The 16,686-nt window shown below is 44.0% G+C and overlaps 2 protein-coding genes and 1 pseudogene across 2 annotated transcripts; 1 reads left to right on the forward strand and 2 right to left on the reverse strand.

Moving 5' to 3' along the window:
* Positions 1 to 1,858: 1,858 nt before the first annotated feature.
* Positions 1,859 to 2,809, reverse strand: LOC148509610 (heat shock protein 30C-like). Its single transcript, XM_088442876.1, has one exon. The coding sequence runs from the start codon at positions 2,678 to 2,680 to the stop codon at positions 2,027 to 2,029; it is 654 nt and encodes a 217-aa protein (XP_088299002.1). The 5' UTR covers positions 2,681 to 2,809; the 3' UTR covers positions 1,859 to 2,026.
* A 2,200-nt stretch (positions 2,810 to 5,009) lies between these two features.
* On the forward strand, positions 5,010 to 5,891 carry LOC148509611 (heat shock protein 30C-like; annotated as a pseudogene).
* A 3,157-nt stretch (positions 5,892 to 9,048) lies between these two features.
* LOC148509612 (heat shock protein 30C-like) lies at positions 9,049 to 10,090 on the reverse strand. The gene has a single exon (XM_088442877.1). It carries the CDS (start codon positions 9,958 to 9,960, stop codon positions 9,304 to 9,306), a length of 657 nt encoding a protein of 218 aa, XP_088299003.1. The 5' UTR covers positions 9,961 to 10,090; the 3' UTR covers positions 9,049 to 9,303.
* Between the last annotated feature and the right edge of the window lie 6,596 nt (positions 10,091 to 16,686).

Raw genomic sequence — 16,686 nt, forward strand, 5'->3', positions numbered from 1 at the left:
CTCCATCACCCTGCTCCTTCCCTCACACCCCAGCCACATCCTCTCCTCTATCACCCTGCTCCTTCCCTCACACCCCAGCCACATCCTCTCCTCCATCACCCTGCTCCTTCCCTAACATCCCCAGCCCTATCCTCTCCTTCATCACCCTGCTCCTTCCCTCACACCACAGCCATGCCTCCATCACCCTGCCCCTTCCCTCAAACCCCAGCCACATCCTCTCCTCTATCACTCTGCTCCTTCCCTCCCATCCCATCCACATCCTCTCCTCCATCACCCTGCTCCTTCCCTCACACCCCAGCCACATCCTCTCCTCTATCACCCTGCTCCTTCCCTCACACCCCAGTCCCCCCCGGGGGTGCCTAACCCTAAACCTCCCTCCCCCTAACCTAACCCGGGGGGTGCCTAACCCTAAGTCCCCCGTGGAGCCCTAAACCTAACCCTCCCTCCCCCGCGGCTGTCCGCTCACAGCGCCCTGCATCACTACGATCGTGATGCCGGGCGCCGGTCTCCCAGCCTCGGGGAATTGCGGGCGTCTACATCTAGACACCCGGCATTTCACCCTTGCCGGGATAAGACAGTCGGGAAGCCGGCTGCCGGTATTTAGGCAGTCGGCTTCCCGATTGCCTCCCATCAGAGGGAAGGTATGGGAGGATAATGTATTCTTGTTATGACATTAACCTCTTCCTCCCCTCTTAGGATGTCTGATACAAATGTCCTTGTGATCAGTTTATCATACATACATGAAGTGACTTTATATATTTCTGTACACAATATGTAACTAACTAGAAATGTATAAAGAAACCAAAATGATACAAATCACTACTACCTAGATTCTACCGTCAGTGTAGAAAACACATTGGGATAACATGTTGTTATTTTGCCCTTTTCCGCAGTAAAAATCCTACACCAGTAATTATTTTTTATGTGGACATTAGAGAGACACAGAGGTTTATTCATCAACACTAAATTAACGTTTTTAAGGACATTTTCCTTAAATAACGTTATTTTAGTATTCATGAAGCCACTTAGCACAGGAGATATCACTGATATCTCCTTGCCAAGTCCCCCTGCGTTAATTTCCACACTCCCTATACATTAGTACATTAGTATGGGGATGTGGAAATTATGGTATTCATCAAATTCCGAAAATTATGAACTCTCTGAATTTGATGGAGGTACTATCCACCACTGTGAGGTGGCGAATAGCAGGTGAAACTTACCTGCTTCCAGCTGGACAGGTCCCCCGGTGTCTTCCTCCGGAGGCTGGTCGGACACTGTGTTCTCCCAGCAGAACACAATAAAGATTACAAAAATAAAAACCTTTTTTTTTTCTAATCTGTACTGTGGTCTGCTGGGAGACCATGTGACAGACCAGCAGGACGGAGCCGGAGGCTGCTGCGCGGACAGGTAAGTGCTGAAAGGGGGGAGGTGAGCGGGGGAAAGGGGGGCCAGGTGAGCGGAGGGGGGGACACAAACTTACCGCATGTGTAGGCGGTGCTGCGCATGCGCTGGGTTAATGAATGTAACAGCGCATGCGCAGCACTGTTTCCAGATGCGATAAGGTAGTGTAGGCAGGGATAACTATCTATCTATTTCCTGAAAAGCTGTCATCGCAAAAATGACAGCTTTTCGGAATAGATAGTTATGGGGAGGAGGAATGATGAATTCCTCTGGTAATTAGGTAGAACTCCATGCGAGTTCTAAACCTAATTACCTCAAGGGAAAGTTTAGTAGTGATGAATAGGCCTCTCAATCTGGTGTCTGTGCTCCACCAGTATCTACAAATAAACACAAATTATAGTTAAAGTGTTTATTTCGAAAACATAGAATATCACATAATAATCAACTGTTCCTTATAAACATGAGAAAGTTAGAGGGACACAATTTAGTACCAGTTATACCGCAGTACATATGAATGAGGAGAGCAAATTGTAAAATATATAATGTCACATTAACAAGTTATCTATTCCTTACAAACATCCCAGTATAAAATGTCCCTGATGTATATAACAGTCCCATAATGGTATCAGAGGGAGATGGCCCCAGTCTCCATGTCCCCCGTTCCTTGGCTGCTCCCGATCTGTGGGGGGACTCCTTGTCCTTCTCCTGGGGTCTGGGTCACGGTGATGGGAACGGGTCTCCCCTCTGCAGCTGGCAGTGCCAGACGAGGAGCCTGGAAGTGGAGCTGCCCATCCTTGGAGAGGGAGCAGAGCACGGCCTCAGGTCTCACATCCTCTGGGAGCTCAGCTTCTCTCCTCCACTCTCTGTACTCATGGAAGTAGCCGCCATTCTCAGTCTCCTTTCTCTTGTCCTGTTTTCCCCTCACAGTCAGTCTCCTGCCTTCTGCTGTCACTGTCAGCTCATCAGGAGAAAAGGGCCTCACGTCCAGGGTGAGCTCAAAGTTTCCCTTCCCCTCTCTGCCTGACCTGGGAGAGGAGCTCTCACTGTCTGCAGGGCGTGTGCTCTGAGCTGCTCTTCTTCTCATGTCCATGTCCTGAGCCAGGAGCTGATGAGCCTGGCTGACACGCTGCGCTCTCCTCTCCATGTCCTTCCTCATGCTCAGCATGCCATCTTCCAGCTGGCCATAGATGAGGCATGCAGCTGGCCAGAGGGTGAGAGCAGGCTCACTGCAGGGACACAGAGGGCTGTGCGAGGACTGGAGGAGGCTGAGAGGAAACATCTTCTGCTGATTTTCCTGGAGCTTCTGGTCACAGATCAGCTGGAGACAATCTGCCTGTTACTCAGCATCTGCTTTCTTGCTGCTCAGTACTGCAGCCAGTCCCAGCTCCAGCTCCTTTACACTCACTCCCCCAAGTGCTGGTCTCTTCCTGACACTTCCATGTGCGCTCTGTATAGGGTGTGAGGGGAGGGACCTGTGTGTACACACTGCATAATAAATGAGGGGGCGGGAGAGGAGGTGCTAGTAACTTCTGGCATGTACTGGGGAGGTGACATCACAGGGGACGGGGTCAGGTGTCTGCTGGAGATTACTAGAGACTTCTCAGCTGTGATTATCATTGTGCAAGTTTATTCACTGTAGAAGTTACATATTGCAATTTTTTAAGCAAAAAATGAAAGATCGTCTCTTATTCTAAACTATGGGCCTGATTCAGAGATGTACGTTCATCCGAGGATAAACGCACATTTCCGATGTTGAAGGGTCTGTGTCTACGCAGGACCTGTCATGTGCATGTGCAGAACGGGTCCTGCAATCCCACTCGTAGACCCCCGAAGCCGCAGCATGATTGACATGCTGCGGAGTTTCGGGGATGTGTCTGGGCGCTGTTCCTGGAAATGAAGTAGTGTAGCCTCTATTTTCTGGGAGGGACGAGGCTGGGGTCTGCATTGGCGGACAGAGATTCCTGGGCTCTTACATGTCCAAGCACCGTCCAGGCTGCCGGAGGATTCAGCTTCCGCAGCCTGACCAAAGAAGCAATCATAGTGACCATCAGTCGTGATGGTCGCTATGATGATCCCAGCCTGTGACATCGGTCGCAGTGCTGGGATCGCAGATGCAGCAAGGAGGTGGATGGATTTGCCCAGCAGATTGTGTGCACCTCTGCAAATCCGTCCATCTCTGTAGATAGATTGTGCTTGTTTTGAAATTGCTGCCTAACATTATTTTCTGTGGTCTTAAGCCCTGATTCAGAGCCGGACGCTCTGACAGAGCGCTCGCTCTGACTCAGGGCGTCTTTTTTATTTTTATGGAGCGGCCTCCTGGCCGCTCGCATTGCTGTGGGTTGCCGCTCACAGCTAATGCGAGCAGCCAGGATGACGGTTGCGATGGTCAAGACCAGACACAGGACGTGTGTATCAGGCTTACTTATCGAGATCCACATTAAGAGTCATTTTAAATAGTTGTGTATACTGTTTATTTTTATATTCACTTTTCCAAATGTTTATTATGGTTATTTTACCTTTCATGATAATTATTCTGATGATCTATGTGTAAATTGCAACTTATATGCTTATTACATTTATTATAAGCTTTTTTTACATGAATGGTCATTTTTTATGATATTGGTAATACCACTGCAGCGAGGGTTAGAGGACACATTATCTTTATATTATTTTGGTCATATTTGGTGGGGTTGCAAATCCCCGTAGCTTGCGCGCTGCAGGTGTGCACCGTGTGGTTTATTTGTGTTATCCAGCGCAGAATCTCCTTTTAGTTTTGTCCTGTTTAGCAGGGTGTCTGGAATGGAACTCTGCAGCAAGGATCATTTAGAAGTTACAATGCTCCAAGTCAGAACTGCGTTTTCCTTAGGCTGCTGGCTACATCCCTTCCACATGAAGTAATGATGTCATGCGCCCAACATTATGACGACTGGCGCTAAAGGGGTGGTCAGGCACAGGACGCATTTAAACCCTGTTACTGCATTGGAGCTGAGAGATATTTTGAGAAAAGCTAAGATGTATGAAATGTTGCTTGGACCTAATTTTTTTCTCAAGTGAGAATCTATCTAATAACTTTCTTTTATATACTGTTTACATCTATCTATCTATCTATCTATCTATCTATCTATCTATCTATCTATCTATCTATCTATCTATCTATCTATCTATCTATGTCTCATATTTAACTATCTATTATCCTATCTATCATTTATCTATTGCCAATGTTTCAACAACAAAATTAGTTAAATTTGCACATAAAAAAACAGAAATGTTCACCTGTAAGATTACAAATAGAAGAATGTGGGCATTATATTGGAAACATAGTTTAGAATAAAAGACGATCTTTCATTTTATTGCTTAAAAAATTGCTCTATGTAACTTCTACAGTGAATAATAAACTTGCACAATATTAATCACGGCTTAGATGTTTCTTGTAATCTCCAGCAGACCCCTGACCCCGCCCCCTGTGATGTCACCTCCCCAGTACATGCCAGAAGTTACTAGCACCTCCTCTCCCGCCCCCTCATGTATTATGCAGTGTGTACACACAGGCCCCTCCCCTCACACCCTATACAGAGCGCACATGGAAGTGTCAGGAAGGGACCAGCACTTGGGGGAGTGAGTATAAAGGAGCTGGAGCTGGGACTGGCTGCAGTACTGAGCAGCAAGAAAGCAGACGCTGAGTAACAGGCAGATTGTCTCCAGCTGATCTGTGACCAGAAGCTCCAGGAAAATCAGCAGAAGATGTTTCCTCTCAGCCTCCTCCAGTCCTCGCACAGCCCTCTGTGTCCCCTGCAGTGAGCCTGCTCTCACCCTCTGGCCAGCTGCATGCCTCATCTATGGCCAGCTGGAAGATGACATGCTGAGCATGAGGAAGGACATGGAGAGGAGAGCGCAGCGTGTCAGCCAGGCTCATCAGCTCCTGGCTCAGGACATGGACATGAGAAGAAGAGCAGCTCAGAGCACACGCCCTGCAGACAGTGAGAGCTCCTCTCCCAGGTCAGGCAGAGAGGGGAAGGGAAACTTTGAGCTCACCCTGGACGTGAGGCCCTTTTCTCCTGATGAGCTGACAGTGACAGCAGAAGGCAGGAGACTGACTGTGAGGGGAAAACAGGACAAGAGAAAGGAGACTGAGAATGGCGGCTACTTCCATGAGTACAGAGAGTGGAGGAGAGAAGCGGAGCTCCCAGAGGATGTGAGACCTGAGGCCGTGCTCTGCTCCCTCTCCAAGGATGGGCAGCTCCACTTCCAGGCTCCTCGGTTGGCACTGCCAGCTGCAGAGGGGAGACCCGTTCCCATCACCGTGACCCAGACCCAGGAAAAGGACAGGGAGTACCCCCAGAGCCCGGGAGCAGCCAAGGAACGGGGGACAAGGAGACTGGGGCCATCTCCCCCTGATACCATTATGGGACTGTTATATACATCAGGGATATTTTATATTGTTATATTCATGTTTGTAAGGAACAAATAACTTGTTAATGTGACATTACATATTTTTCTTAATATAATTTGCTCTCCTCATTTATATGTCCTGCGGTATAACTAATACTAAATTGTGTCCCTCTAACTCTAACTTTCTCATGTTTATGATGAACAATTAATTATTATGTGATATTCTATGTTTTCTAAATAAACACTTTAATTGTCATTTGTGTTTATTTGTATATACCGGGGGAGCACAGACACTGTATTGAGTCTCTCTGATGTTCCACATCTAAACTAGTTACAGGTGTAGGATATTTACTGTGGAAAAGGGCAAAAATAACAACATGTTACCCCAATGCGTCCTCTACACTGACAGCACAAACTATGTAGCGGTGATGTTGTCAGGATAAAGGTTTGTAATGGAAATTGATTTAAAATGGTCACTTTTATATTCACAAATATATAAAATCACTTCATGTATTTAAAATAAACTTATCAGAAGGACATTTGTATTAGACAATCTAAGAGGGGAGGAAGAGGTTAATGTCATAACAAGAATACATTATCCTCTCCTACCTGCCCTCTGGCACCACAGGGCCTGTATATTACAGCACACTGCCCCCTTGTGGGGAATATGTGACTCAGGGAGAAGACTGTACTTCAAATAAACAGACATTACGTACAGTATTTATTTATACAAGATGGAAATTCCTCAAATCAATGTATGAGATGAAGATGGGCCTGTAAGGGGGAGGTTACCTAGAAAATTCAGCCCCTTGAACTACACATAATTTTCCATAAACATATTACTTTTTAATTGTAAACATATAATCATCACTTCCATTCTATATGTATAAAACAGTGTTAATGTCAGACATAGCGCCGTTTTCAAGTAGGTGTGAAAAGCCGAGATTTGCGGAAAAGTATCACGGATTGCGACTTTTTGCCAGTCGGAAAGTTTCCTCTGTATTCAATTCCAAAGAGTTTTCGCCTATGCGGAAAGTCGCTGCAATGTAATAAGGCGAAAAAGATTCGCCTCTGAATAGCAGGCGGAAAAAAGTGCAGAATTGCGGTTTTGGGGTGCAAAGGTGCGGAAACCACACAGCATCCTTGGGACAGTCCCCCAAAGGATAACTGCATCAAAATTTTTTTTTTAAAAAGTGAGGGACACCCCAGAAAAATGACTTTGAATATGGTGGCTAAAAAGTATAAAGTGGGGATACAAACTTTAAAACTAGTGAAATAGACTTATGGGGCGTCTGCAAGTATGGGGGAGGTGTTTTTTTGTTTGCAGGTGCTTGCTGAAGGTGCGTTTTTTAATACTTCCCTTTAGCGTTTTTAAACCATGCTCATGCCCATTTTCATGTACCCCAAATTTGACAGGACTACTTATTTTCTCCAAAAAAAACTGCTTAATGCCATTCTTCACCACTTGTGCAAAGATGCGAACAATTGACAGCACTTAAGTACCCCAAATAGCTTCAGTAGGGCTATTCGGGTACATCTTTATTGATCCCCAATGTTAGTGCATCTTTTGGGGGGTCTCAGGCTGATTTCCCCATTTTTGACAGCACTTTTCGCCTGTTCAAGTTTCGCCGGGACGCGTTTCCGCGTCTTTTGGAATTGATTACGGCGAATAGCGGGGGCGCGCACGAAAAGTTTACGCATCTAAAACAGGCGAAATCGGCGAAAAGTACGGCATGCAAAAAAGTATCGCGGGTGCAATGCTAATTAAATACAGCCCATAGAGGGAATTGGATGTAAATGGACCTAAGCAATATGGGAATGGCTTATTAATATGGATAAATGGCCCATAGGGAGATAGGCCGCTGGTCCTGACAGTCTCCTCCCCTCCTTAGTATTTGGGGCTACATCCGCTGCCCAGCTTTGATACATAGTAATGGTAAACCAGATAAATACTAATGGTGCATATCATTATACATCAATGCTGAATTACCAGCAAGAGAACATTACACATTTCCTACTAGTCTGAGGGGTCTATTTACTAAGCAGTGTTAGGAGACAGAGTGAAAAGTGATAAGAAGGTGATAAGGTGCCAGCCAATCAGCTCCCAACTGTCATCTCACGGACTGTGTTTGAAAAATGACAGTTGGGAGCTGATTGGCTGGCACCTTATCACTTTCTCATCACTTTTCTCTCTGTCTCCTAACACTGCTTAGTAAATAGACCCTTAAGAGTGAGATGGTGACTGCACAATCCTCCATCTCCGCATCTCACCCAGCCTGGTTCAGATCCTCATCCCCTTATATTACCTGGGGAAATACAATAGCAGTACGGGCTGATTATGAAGTTGATCAGTGACAGCCTCCCGGAACCTTCATCTTGTTGTCTGGAGACTTCTGGGAATTTTCTTTCCCAATTTGCACCAGAAATTGTCACAATCAGTAACAGAGTTTACCTGAGGGTTGCACTGGCTACACTGTAGCCAATGCACGCTGGAGAATCAGGAATCCGTGATCAGCAGTGCACTTGCATGCACAGCTGAATCAGTCCTATAGTGTTATACAAATATCTATATTATTTTCTAGACATATTTGTGCATTAGTTTGAATATGGTGATTCCGTATCACTGCAGAATATTGATACAGGACCATGGATTGGCCATCACTAGGAACAGGGTCTGGACCACAGCCTTTCTGCCATGCAGTCTGTACCATGTGACTGCATCACATGACATAATGTAGGAAGTATAATCTGAAAGGAATCTATCAACTAATGTGTACAGAGCAGGGAGCCAGGATACAGGTGCCCAATAAGGCACCTTTAATAAATATATAACTCATGTAGTCACTACAATTAACTTAATTTAATAATCTCAATAAGAAACTTTAGGCCTAGGGGTGGGTGAAAAAATGCTGATACTCGTGATTCATAAATAGTTTGGGAACCGCTGCTATAATCACTTTTAATTACAAAATGTGAGACAAAATATCTTACATTATACACAATGTTGCTGCCTGGACTCTGCTGTCAGTGTAGAAGACCCATTAGAGTAATTAGGGGAACCTCATAAAATGTTACATTAGCACTTTTCTCCATTAAATGTTTAACCTGTAAATAATTTGGTTTGGAAAATTAGAGGAACACAATTTAGTGTCTGTTATAACGCACTTTATAAAAATGAATAGAGCAAATTATAGTTGAACTGTTTATTTAGAAAACATATATAACATCACATTAACAAGTTAATAGTTCCTAACAAACATGAATATAACAATATAAAATGTCCCTGATGAGTATAACAGTCCCATAATGTAATAATTAATTGTTCCTAATAAACATAAGAAAGTTAAAGGGACACAATTTAGTATTAGTTATACTGCAGTACATATAAATGAGGAGAGCAAATTATATTAAGAAAACTATGTAACATCACATTAACAAGTTATTTGTTCCTTACAAACATGAATAATAACAATATAAAATGTCCCTGATGTATATAACAGTCCCATAATGGTATCAGGGGGAGATCATGGCCCCAGTCTCCGTGTCCCCCGTTCCTTGGCTGCTCCCGGGCTCTGGGGGGACTCCCTGTCCTTTTCCTGGGGTCTGGGTCACGGTGATGGGAACGGGTCTCCCCTCTGCAGCTGGCAGTGCCAACCGAGGAGCCTGGAAGTGGAGCTGCCCATCCTTGGAGAGGGAGCAGAGCACGGCCTCAGGTCTCACATCCTCTGGGAGCTCAGCTTCTCTCCTCCACTCTCTGTACTCATGGAAGTAGCCGCCATTCTCAGTCTCCTTTCTCTTGTCATGTTTTCCCCTCACAATCAGTCTCCTGCCTTCTGCTGTCACTGTCAGCTCATCAGGAGAAAAGGGCCTCACGTCCAGGGTGAGCTCAAAGTTTCCCTTCCCCTCTCTGCCTGTCCTGGGAGAGGAGCTCTCACTGTCTGCAGGGCGTGTGCTCTGAGCTGCTCTTCTTCTCATGTCCATGTCCTGAGCCAGAAGCTGATGAGCCTGGCTGACACGCTGCGCTCTCCTCTCCATGTCCTTCCTCATGCTCAGCATGTCATCTTCCAGCTGGCCATAGATGAGGCATGCAGCTGGCCAGAGGGTGAGAGCAGGCTCATTGCAGGGACACCGAGGGCTGTACGAGGACTGGAGGAGGCTGAGAGGAAACATCTTCTGCTGATTTTCCTGGAGCTTCTGGTCACAGATCAGCTGGAGACAATCTGCCTGTTACTCAGCGTCTGCTTTCTTGCTGCTCAGTACTGCAGCCAGTCCCAGCTCCAGCTCCTTTATACTCACTCCCCCAAGTGCTGGTCTCTTCCTGACACTTCCATGTGCGCTCTGTATAGGGTGTGAGGGGAGGGGCCTGTGTGTACACACTGCATAATACATGAGGGGGCGGGAGAGGAGGTGCTAGTAACTTCTGGCATGTACTGGGGAGGTGACATCACAGGGGGCGGGGTCAGGTGTCTGCTGGAGATTACTAGAGACTTCTCAGCCGTGATTATTATTGTGCAAGTTTATTCACTGTAGAAATAACATAGAGCAATTTTTGTAAGCAAGAAATGAAAGATCGTCTTTTATTCTAATATATATTTCCAATATAGTACCCACATTCTTCTGTTTTTATTAGTACAGGTGAAAATCTGTTTTCTGGGCACATTTAACTAGTTTTGGTGTTGAAACATGGGCGATAGATACATACATAGATAGATAGATAGATAGATAGATAGATAGATACATGAGATATAAATAGATTGTGCTTGTTTGAAAGTGTTAGATTTCAGATATTTTATTTTCCTTTTTTCTTTCAACTGCAGAAAAGGGGATTTCAAATAAGGACATAATATACGTTATTAGTGAAATAATGTGACCATGTACTTTTTAAAATATAAAGGGGCTGATGAAGATTTGGATACAAAATGAGTGCAGCTTCCACCTGAGAAAGCAGCACACACAGCTAGTATATTGCCACCGATGTGCAGAGCTCCTGATGTGTTCCGGTTGGCAGCTGTAGCATATGTGTAGAGTTTACACCAGCCAGCTACACGTCACATACACTTCTGTACCACTTGCACCCAGGTTGTAAACTATTTACTTTATGTTCAACAAACAGAGGAAGAGACAGACAAGTTCACATACAACTGTAGCAGAAAATATCATCTTTGTTAGTTAATTTAAAAATCACTTTAGGGGTTTATTTATCATTAAATATCTGTGGCATGTTCCTCGAAAACACCAGTTTTTAAGGAATACCCACAAATATTAAGTGTCCCCTATATATACTGTGGAGTGATTGCAGCAGATATCTCCGTAGGGCTCTATGAGCCACACCGTCACCACCCCATGTCCCTTGCTTCTGGCTAGCAGGGTGCGCCCAACATTATGACGTTCGGCACTACTGGAGCGGGAGAGCACAGGACACATTAAGTCCTGTTACAGCATTGGAGCTGGGAGATATTTTGAAAGAAGCTTGGATGTATGAAATCTCACCTTGACCTTTCGTTTTTCCAAGTGAGAATACAGAAAGAAATTCTGAAAGGCAGCACTCGTAACCAGGGGCACAAGGTGGGGGATCAGGTACTAAATACCTGGGCCTGGCCTTGATGGAGGGGTCCAGGACCACCGTCTGCCTTCCCCCCTTACCTTATCAGCAGCAGCAGTCTCCTCTGGCTGTGCAGAGAGGAAAACGATCACACTGATTGTACCCCACCGTCCTTTCTTCTGACTGGGGAGCATACAACAATATAATTTTTTTTTTATGGAGCTGTTACCACACCTACTTACATTAGGCCACACTCACTATGGTCCAACACAAGCAATAATTAAAAATATATCAAACAACAAAACTAGTAACTAACCTTGGGGTCCTTTTCAGGATCAGTAGAATGGGGTTATAGGCGATGACAATAAACAGTGGCGGATCAAGGCACGGGCTAGTAGCGCCATTGCTTTGAGTGCCCTAGCCTAAAGGGCGCAGCCCTGTACCCTGCCTGAACCCACCATCGTCCAGCAGCGGCTCTGAAAAGTCCCACCCCCGCTCTCCAATTGGCACTGCCAAGTTAACATGGAGAGCCCACAGCAAATATCTCCAATGTATGTTGAGGACCCTCCATTTCTGACTGCAAAGCAGACTCCATAGGTTTTTACTTCATAAAACAAACTCGCATTCACAAGCGCACACCTAGTTGGATTGAGCCCTGTATTGGAAATATAGTTTAGAATAGTAGAGGTTACATTATTTTCATAAGCCAATTGTTATATTTGTTTTCTGCAGTAAATTTTACATGTATATAAATATCAGAACTAGTAGATAATTATAGACATGCACTAAAAAAGAAATTTGTAAGAGATATTTGTACTCATAGTAAAAATATATCAACATGAAAATTAAATTGGAAACAGTTTAGAATAGAAGAGGTTACTGCACATATTATATTTATCACACAATTGCTATATCTGTGTTGAAGTCAAATAATTGAGTATGATCGCTGTACAAATATTATCTGACAACTCAGTCGTGTATGGTCTGATGACGAATTGCTTGGACGCTACTCTGCGTCAGCGCAATTCCGATATACACAAATATGTATATATATTTATATTACTACAAGGTTTAGTCAGAGTGTGGAAAACAGGTTTAATGTGTATGTCTGTGAGTGTTTGCATATACATTGAGAAACTCCGCACACAGATACAAAATGTCTGTAACACATAATTAAAATGTAACACAGATAATGGTATGAACAGAAGAAGTGTTCTAAATGCAAAGTTAAAGATCATTGTCAGGAATCTGATTATCGTTAACAATTGTATACCTTTTGTTCGATATTACTGCTGTTCAGAGGATCTGGCATTTAGACTTTGAATAAGCAAAGAAAAACCTTTCATGAGCTACCAGACTATATGGCACCAACAAAACAGCTGCTGACCACCTATGAGCAGGACAAAACCTCACTGTTTATAACATCTTGTAGTATGGTCTAAGTAACTTATTAAATAATGCCTGTAAATAGATAAAGCTAGGGAATTATATATATATATATATATATATACGAATCCATCACATACATACACTGAATTACGTGCTTACACATAGACGCTTGCATGTGTAACCACATGCTTACACATGGACGCCCATGTGCGTCCTCACATACATGCATACCATATGCACAGCGCATACCATACGCACAACACAATACTCTTACATGCATGCACTGATAAAAAGGTTCCCAAGCATTAAGGTTAATATTAGAGGTTTTATTAGCAAATACTTATGTTGTGAAATGTAATGTATATGATATTTAAGGTAGGGATGTGCAGGCTCGGATAGGTTCGAGTTTGCACGTTGAGTTCGAATTTTTCCCTCCAAAAAACGGAACTCAGAAAGAGGCAAAACGTCATCTTACATGGACGAGCATCATCATTCCTGGACTTTCTGAGTTCCGTTTTTTTGGAGGGAAAAATCCGAACTCAACGTGCAAACTCGAACCTATCCGAGCCTGCACATCCCTAATTTAAGGTATAGAAACTAGTAGACATGTCATGTTTGGTGAAGCAAGTAAGGAAAAGGGGGGTTGGGGATATCCCAAGCACTGACAATGAACACACAGAAAAATTACACAAAAAAAATGGATATAAAGGTAGTTGTATTCCAAATGTATGTAAATTGAAGGACAGTATCTGTATGATAATATATTCTATGGAGGTGCACCCATGAGAGTTATATATGTACACGAAAGAAGAAAAGAAGAAAAAATACTCTCTTTTGTGGGGCACTCAAACTACCTAATTAATGTAGACATAAAATGTAACTTTTATTAGTATGCCGCTAAAACCTAGCGTATGTGAATGTAAAGCATGTGATATCAAAAGGAGATATTCTATACATAATGACATAAAACATAGAACAACAGACAAACATTACACATTAAATCAACAGTAAATCTGGCCAAAATAGGCCCAGTGGATAAACAGCTGGCTGACTTGAAACAAAGAGATCATCAGATATCTAATCTCTGAGTTTCTATTTTGGTAAATCAAACGTATATGTTATAACATCATTTTGTCAGACAGAAGGCGAAAATTATATATAGATGATATTATATATATATATAAGGAAGGAGAGTATTCCTTCTGTTAATAGCATAGGTGACCACCAATAGAAATCCAATTCCTATCTGTTCGAGTAGGTCCACTTATTATATGACTGAGATTAAGACCAAACGACAGATTAATAATTAAATAAGTAAATAAATATCACATCGTTATTGTTAAACATGTGGTTCCAAAACTCAACATGCAATTCCACATGGACAAATCTCAGAGTGACAGGTAATTTGAGCAGTGATGAATAGTGACACGTTAGAATTACATATATATATATACAGTGGTCGAAGTGGGGCGGTATACGGCGGTATGACATACCGCCACTTCCCGACCCCACTTCGTTTTAGATGTAGAAAAGAATGCACCAGCGCTGGGATCCAGTATGGGATCCCAGCGCTGGAACAGCGGCGGCAATGTGTTAAGATGTGTCCCGCAGGGGACACATCTCAATCGGGGCAGTGGAGGCACTGACATGTAGCCGGGACAAAGCACCTGGTCCCGGCTGCACTGTAAGCACCACGTACTGGACGGCTGCCGGCCAATCACGAGGCTCGCAGCCGCCAGCCAATCGCGGTACTCGCGGCCACCAGCCAATTGCAGGGCTCGCAGCCGCCAGCCAATGAGAAGCTGCCAGATGGCAGCTTCTCATTGGCTTGCAGCGGCGCCAATGAGAAGCTGCCAAATAGCAGCTTCTCATTGGCTTGCAGCGGAGCCAGATAAACTGGAGGGAAGACCCGAGGATCCCGGTGGCTCCACTCCAGCAGCGCAGGTAAGAGGGAATTAGAGAGAGGGGAGGGTGTGAGAGAGGGAATAGAGAGAGAGGCAGACAGAGGCAGGCTAGCTATTGTAGGGGGTGAAAGAGAGAGGGAATCAGTAAGGGCAGGGTGTGAGAGGGGAGCAGGCAGGGAGAAGTGTGTGTGTGTGTGTGTGTGTGGGGGGGGGGTTAGAAGTACAATGGAGTGATATGGAAGCAGGGGCCCATAGGGGGGGGGAAGGTTCAATCTCCATACCCCCACCTCTAAATTACCACTTCGAGCACTGTATATATATATATATATATATATATATATATATATATACACATACGTGTGTAGAGAGCTTACATAACTTTCGAATTCTAACGTTACGTATAATAGATCATCCACATGGTATAAGTGGTTATATCAACAGTACTTGAACTCATCGGGTAGTAGTGCCGAGATATACACTAATAATTTTAGTTTAAGAAAAACAAAAACAAAGAGTCCATCAATTGATGTACGGCAGAGATGGCTGCAACAAAATATAGTGACAAAATCCCAAAACAGTTGAATCAGAATATGTAATGATAATTGCAAAGTATCTCCACTTTAAAAAGTAAATAGAAAGGATAGTCTCTCCACTAATGTATGGCAGAAATGGCTGCTGCAGGGCGTCTTACTATTGCATGGGACGCCCTGTGAGCGGATCCCTCCTTATACATGGAGATAGAGATATAGGTAATAGGCATCTGCTGTTACACAGAAACACTAAGATAGGTGAATCTGGTGAATATCAGTGCAGATACACCTTCTTGTGTCTGTTAATGAGAGTGCCTTAGCAGAGTAATTAAAGAGTTAAAATAGTAAAAGTGAAGGTAAAGGTACAAGATAAAAGTGTGTGGAGAATAGGGTAATTCTCCAGGGTGCTGCTTCTCACAGTGTGTGTCCAAATCACAGTGGACTGTGAGTGAGCGGTCCTGTGAGTTCCCTGTCACACTGATAAGTGCAGGAGAAGGGAATCCGTGCAGGGTACTGTCCCTCCTGCGCCCTGATGGGATAAGCCAGTACAGGGACAGAGAAGGGGAGCGCTACTGCACTCTTCCCAGAGTACCTGTGTGGAGAGGTATTGTGCTGCTCGTGATGGTGGTCATTCAAGTGGGTATCCCAGTGCACCAGGGACACCTCGTGGTCACCCAGACGCGTGTTTCGCCAGAGGCTTTCTCAGTGGGTGGCCTCAACATGTCATGTTTGGTACCATTCTAAATCCCTGTTTATTTGCAGATCTCAGGATATCGCATCTTGGGTCCGCAAGTTATGGAATATAGGGAATTAGTGGTCAGAATGTATAAATCTGTATGTAGTGTCTGATAGCTAGGTTAGCATTTCTTCGGCGGAAAACCACACAAAGCAACTGTTGAAGAACCAGGACATACCCCTAATGACATCGTATGAACTGACCTATGACCTGCATCGTACTAAAATGACAAGGAGCAAGAACCAATGGAATCATGCCAGCTCTATTGTTGTATATGTTATCTGTGTGGTATATAGGATAGAGCTCTGTGAACTGTAAGGAAGTCATTTTCCATTACTAGATGACTGCAGGCTTCAGGATTGATGGCTGAGTACTGTATTCGGTCGTACCTTTGTATTATACTTGCTTTTTGCGCTAATTGTCTAGATCAAAGCGTGTTATACTTTTTGATTCATAATATAACTTTTTGAGGTGTTGGAACCACAATTTGTTTGGAAAGCAATTATTTCACTTTAGCAATTAGGAGGTATTAATAGATTTCTTAAGCGACTTGCAGCACTGATAGCGAATAGCGATTGTTAGGATTCAATATATGTTTTCTATAACTTGCACAATAATAATCACAGCTGAGAAGTCTCTAGTAATCTCCAGCAGACACCTGACCCCGCCCCTTGTGATGTCACCTCCCCAGTAAATGCCAGAAGTTACTAGCACCTCCTCTCCCGCCCCCTCATGTATTATGCAGTGTGTACACACAGGCACCTTCCCTCCCCTCACACTATATACAGAGAGACC

The sequence above is a fragment of the Taudactylus pleione genome, unplaced genomic scaffold, assembly GCF_031769625.1.
Source record: "Taudactylus pleione unplaced genomic scaffold, aTauple2 ptg000318l, whole genome shotgun sequence".
NCBI lineage: Eukaryota > Metazoa > Chordata > Amphibia > Anura > Myobatrachidae > Taudactylus > Taudactylus pleione.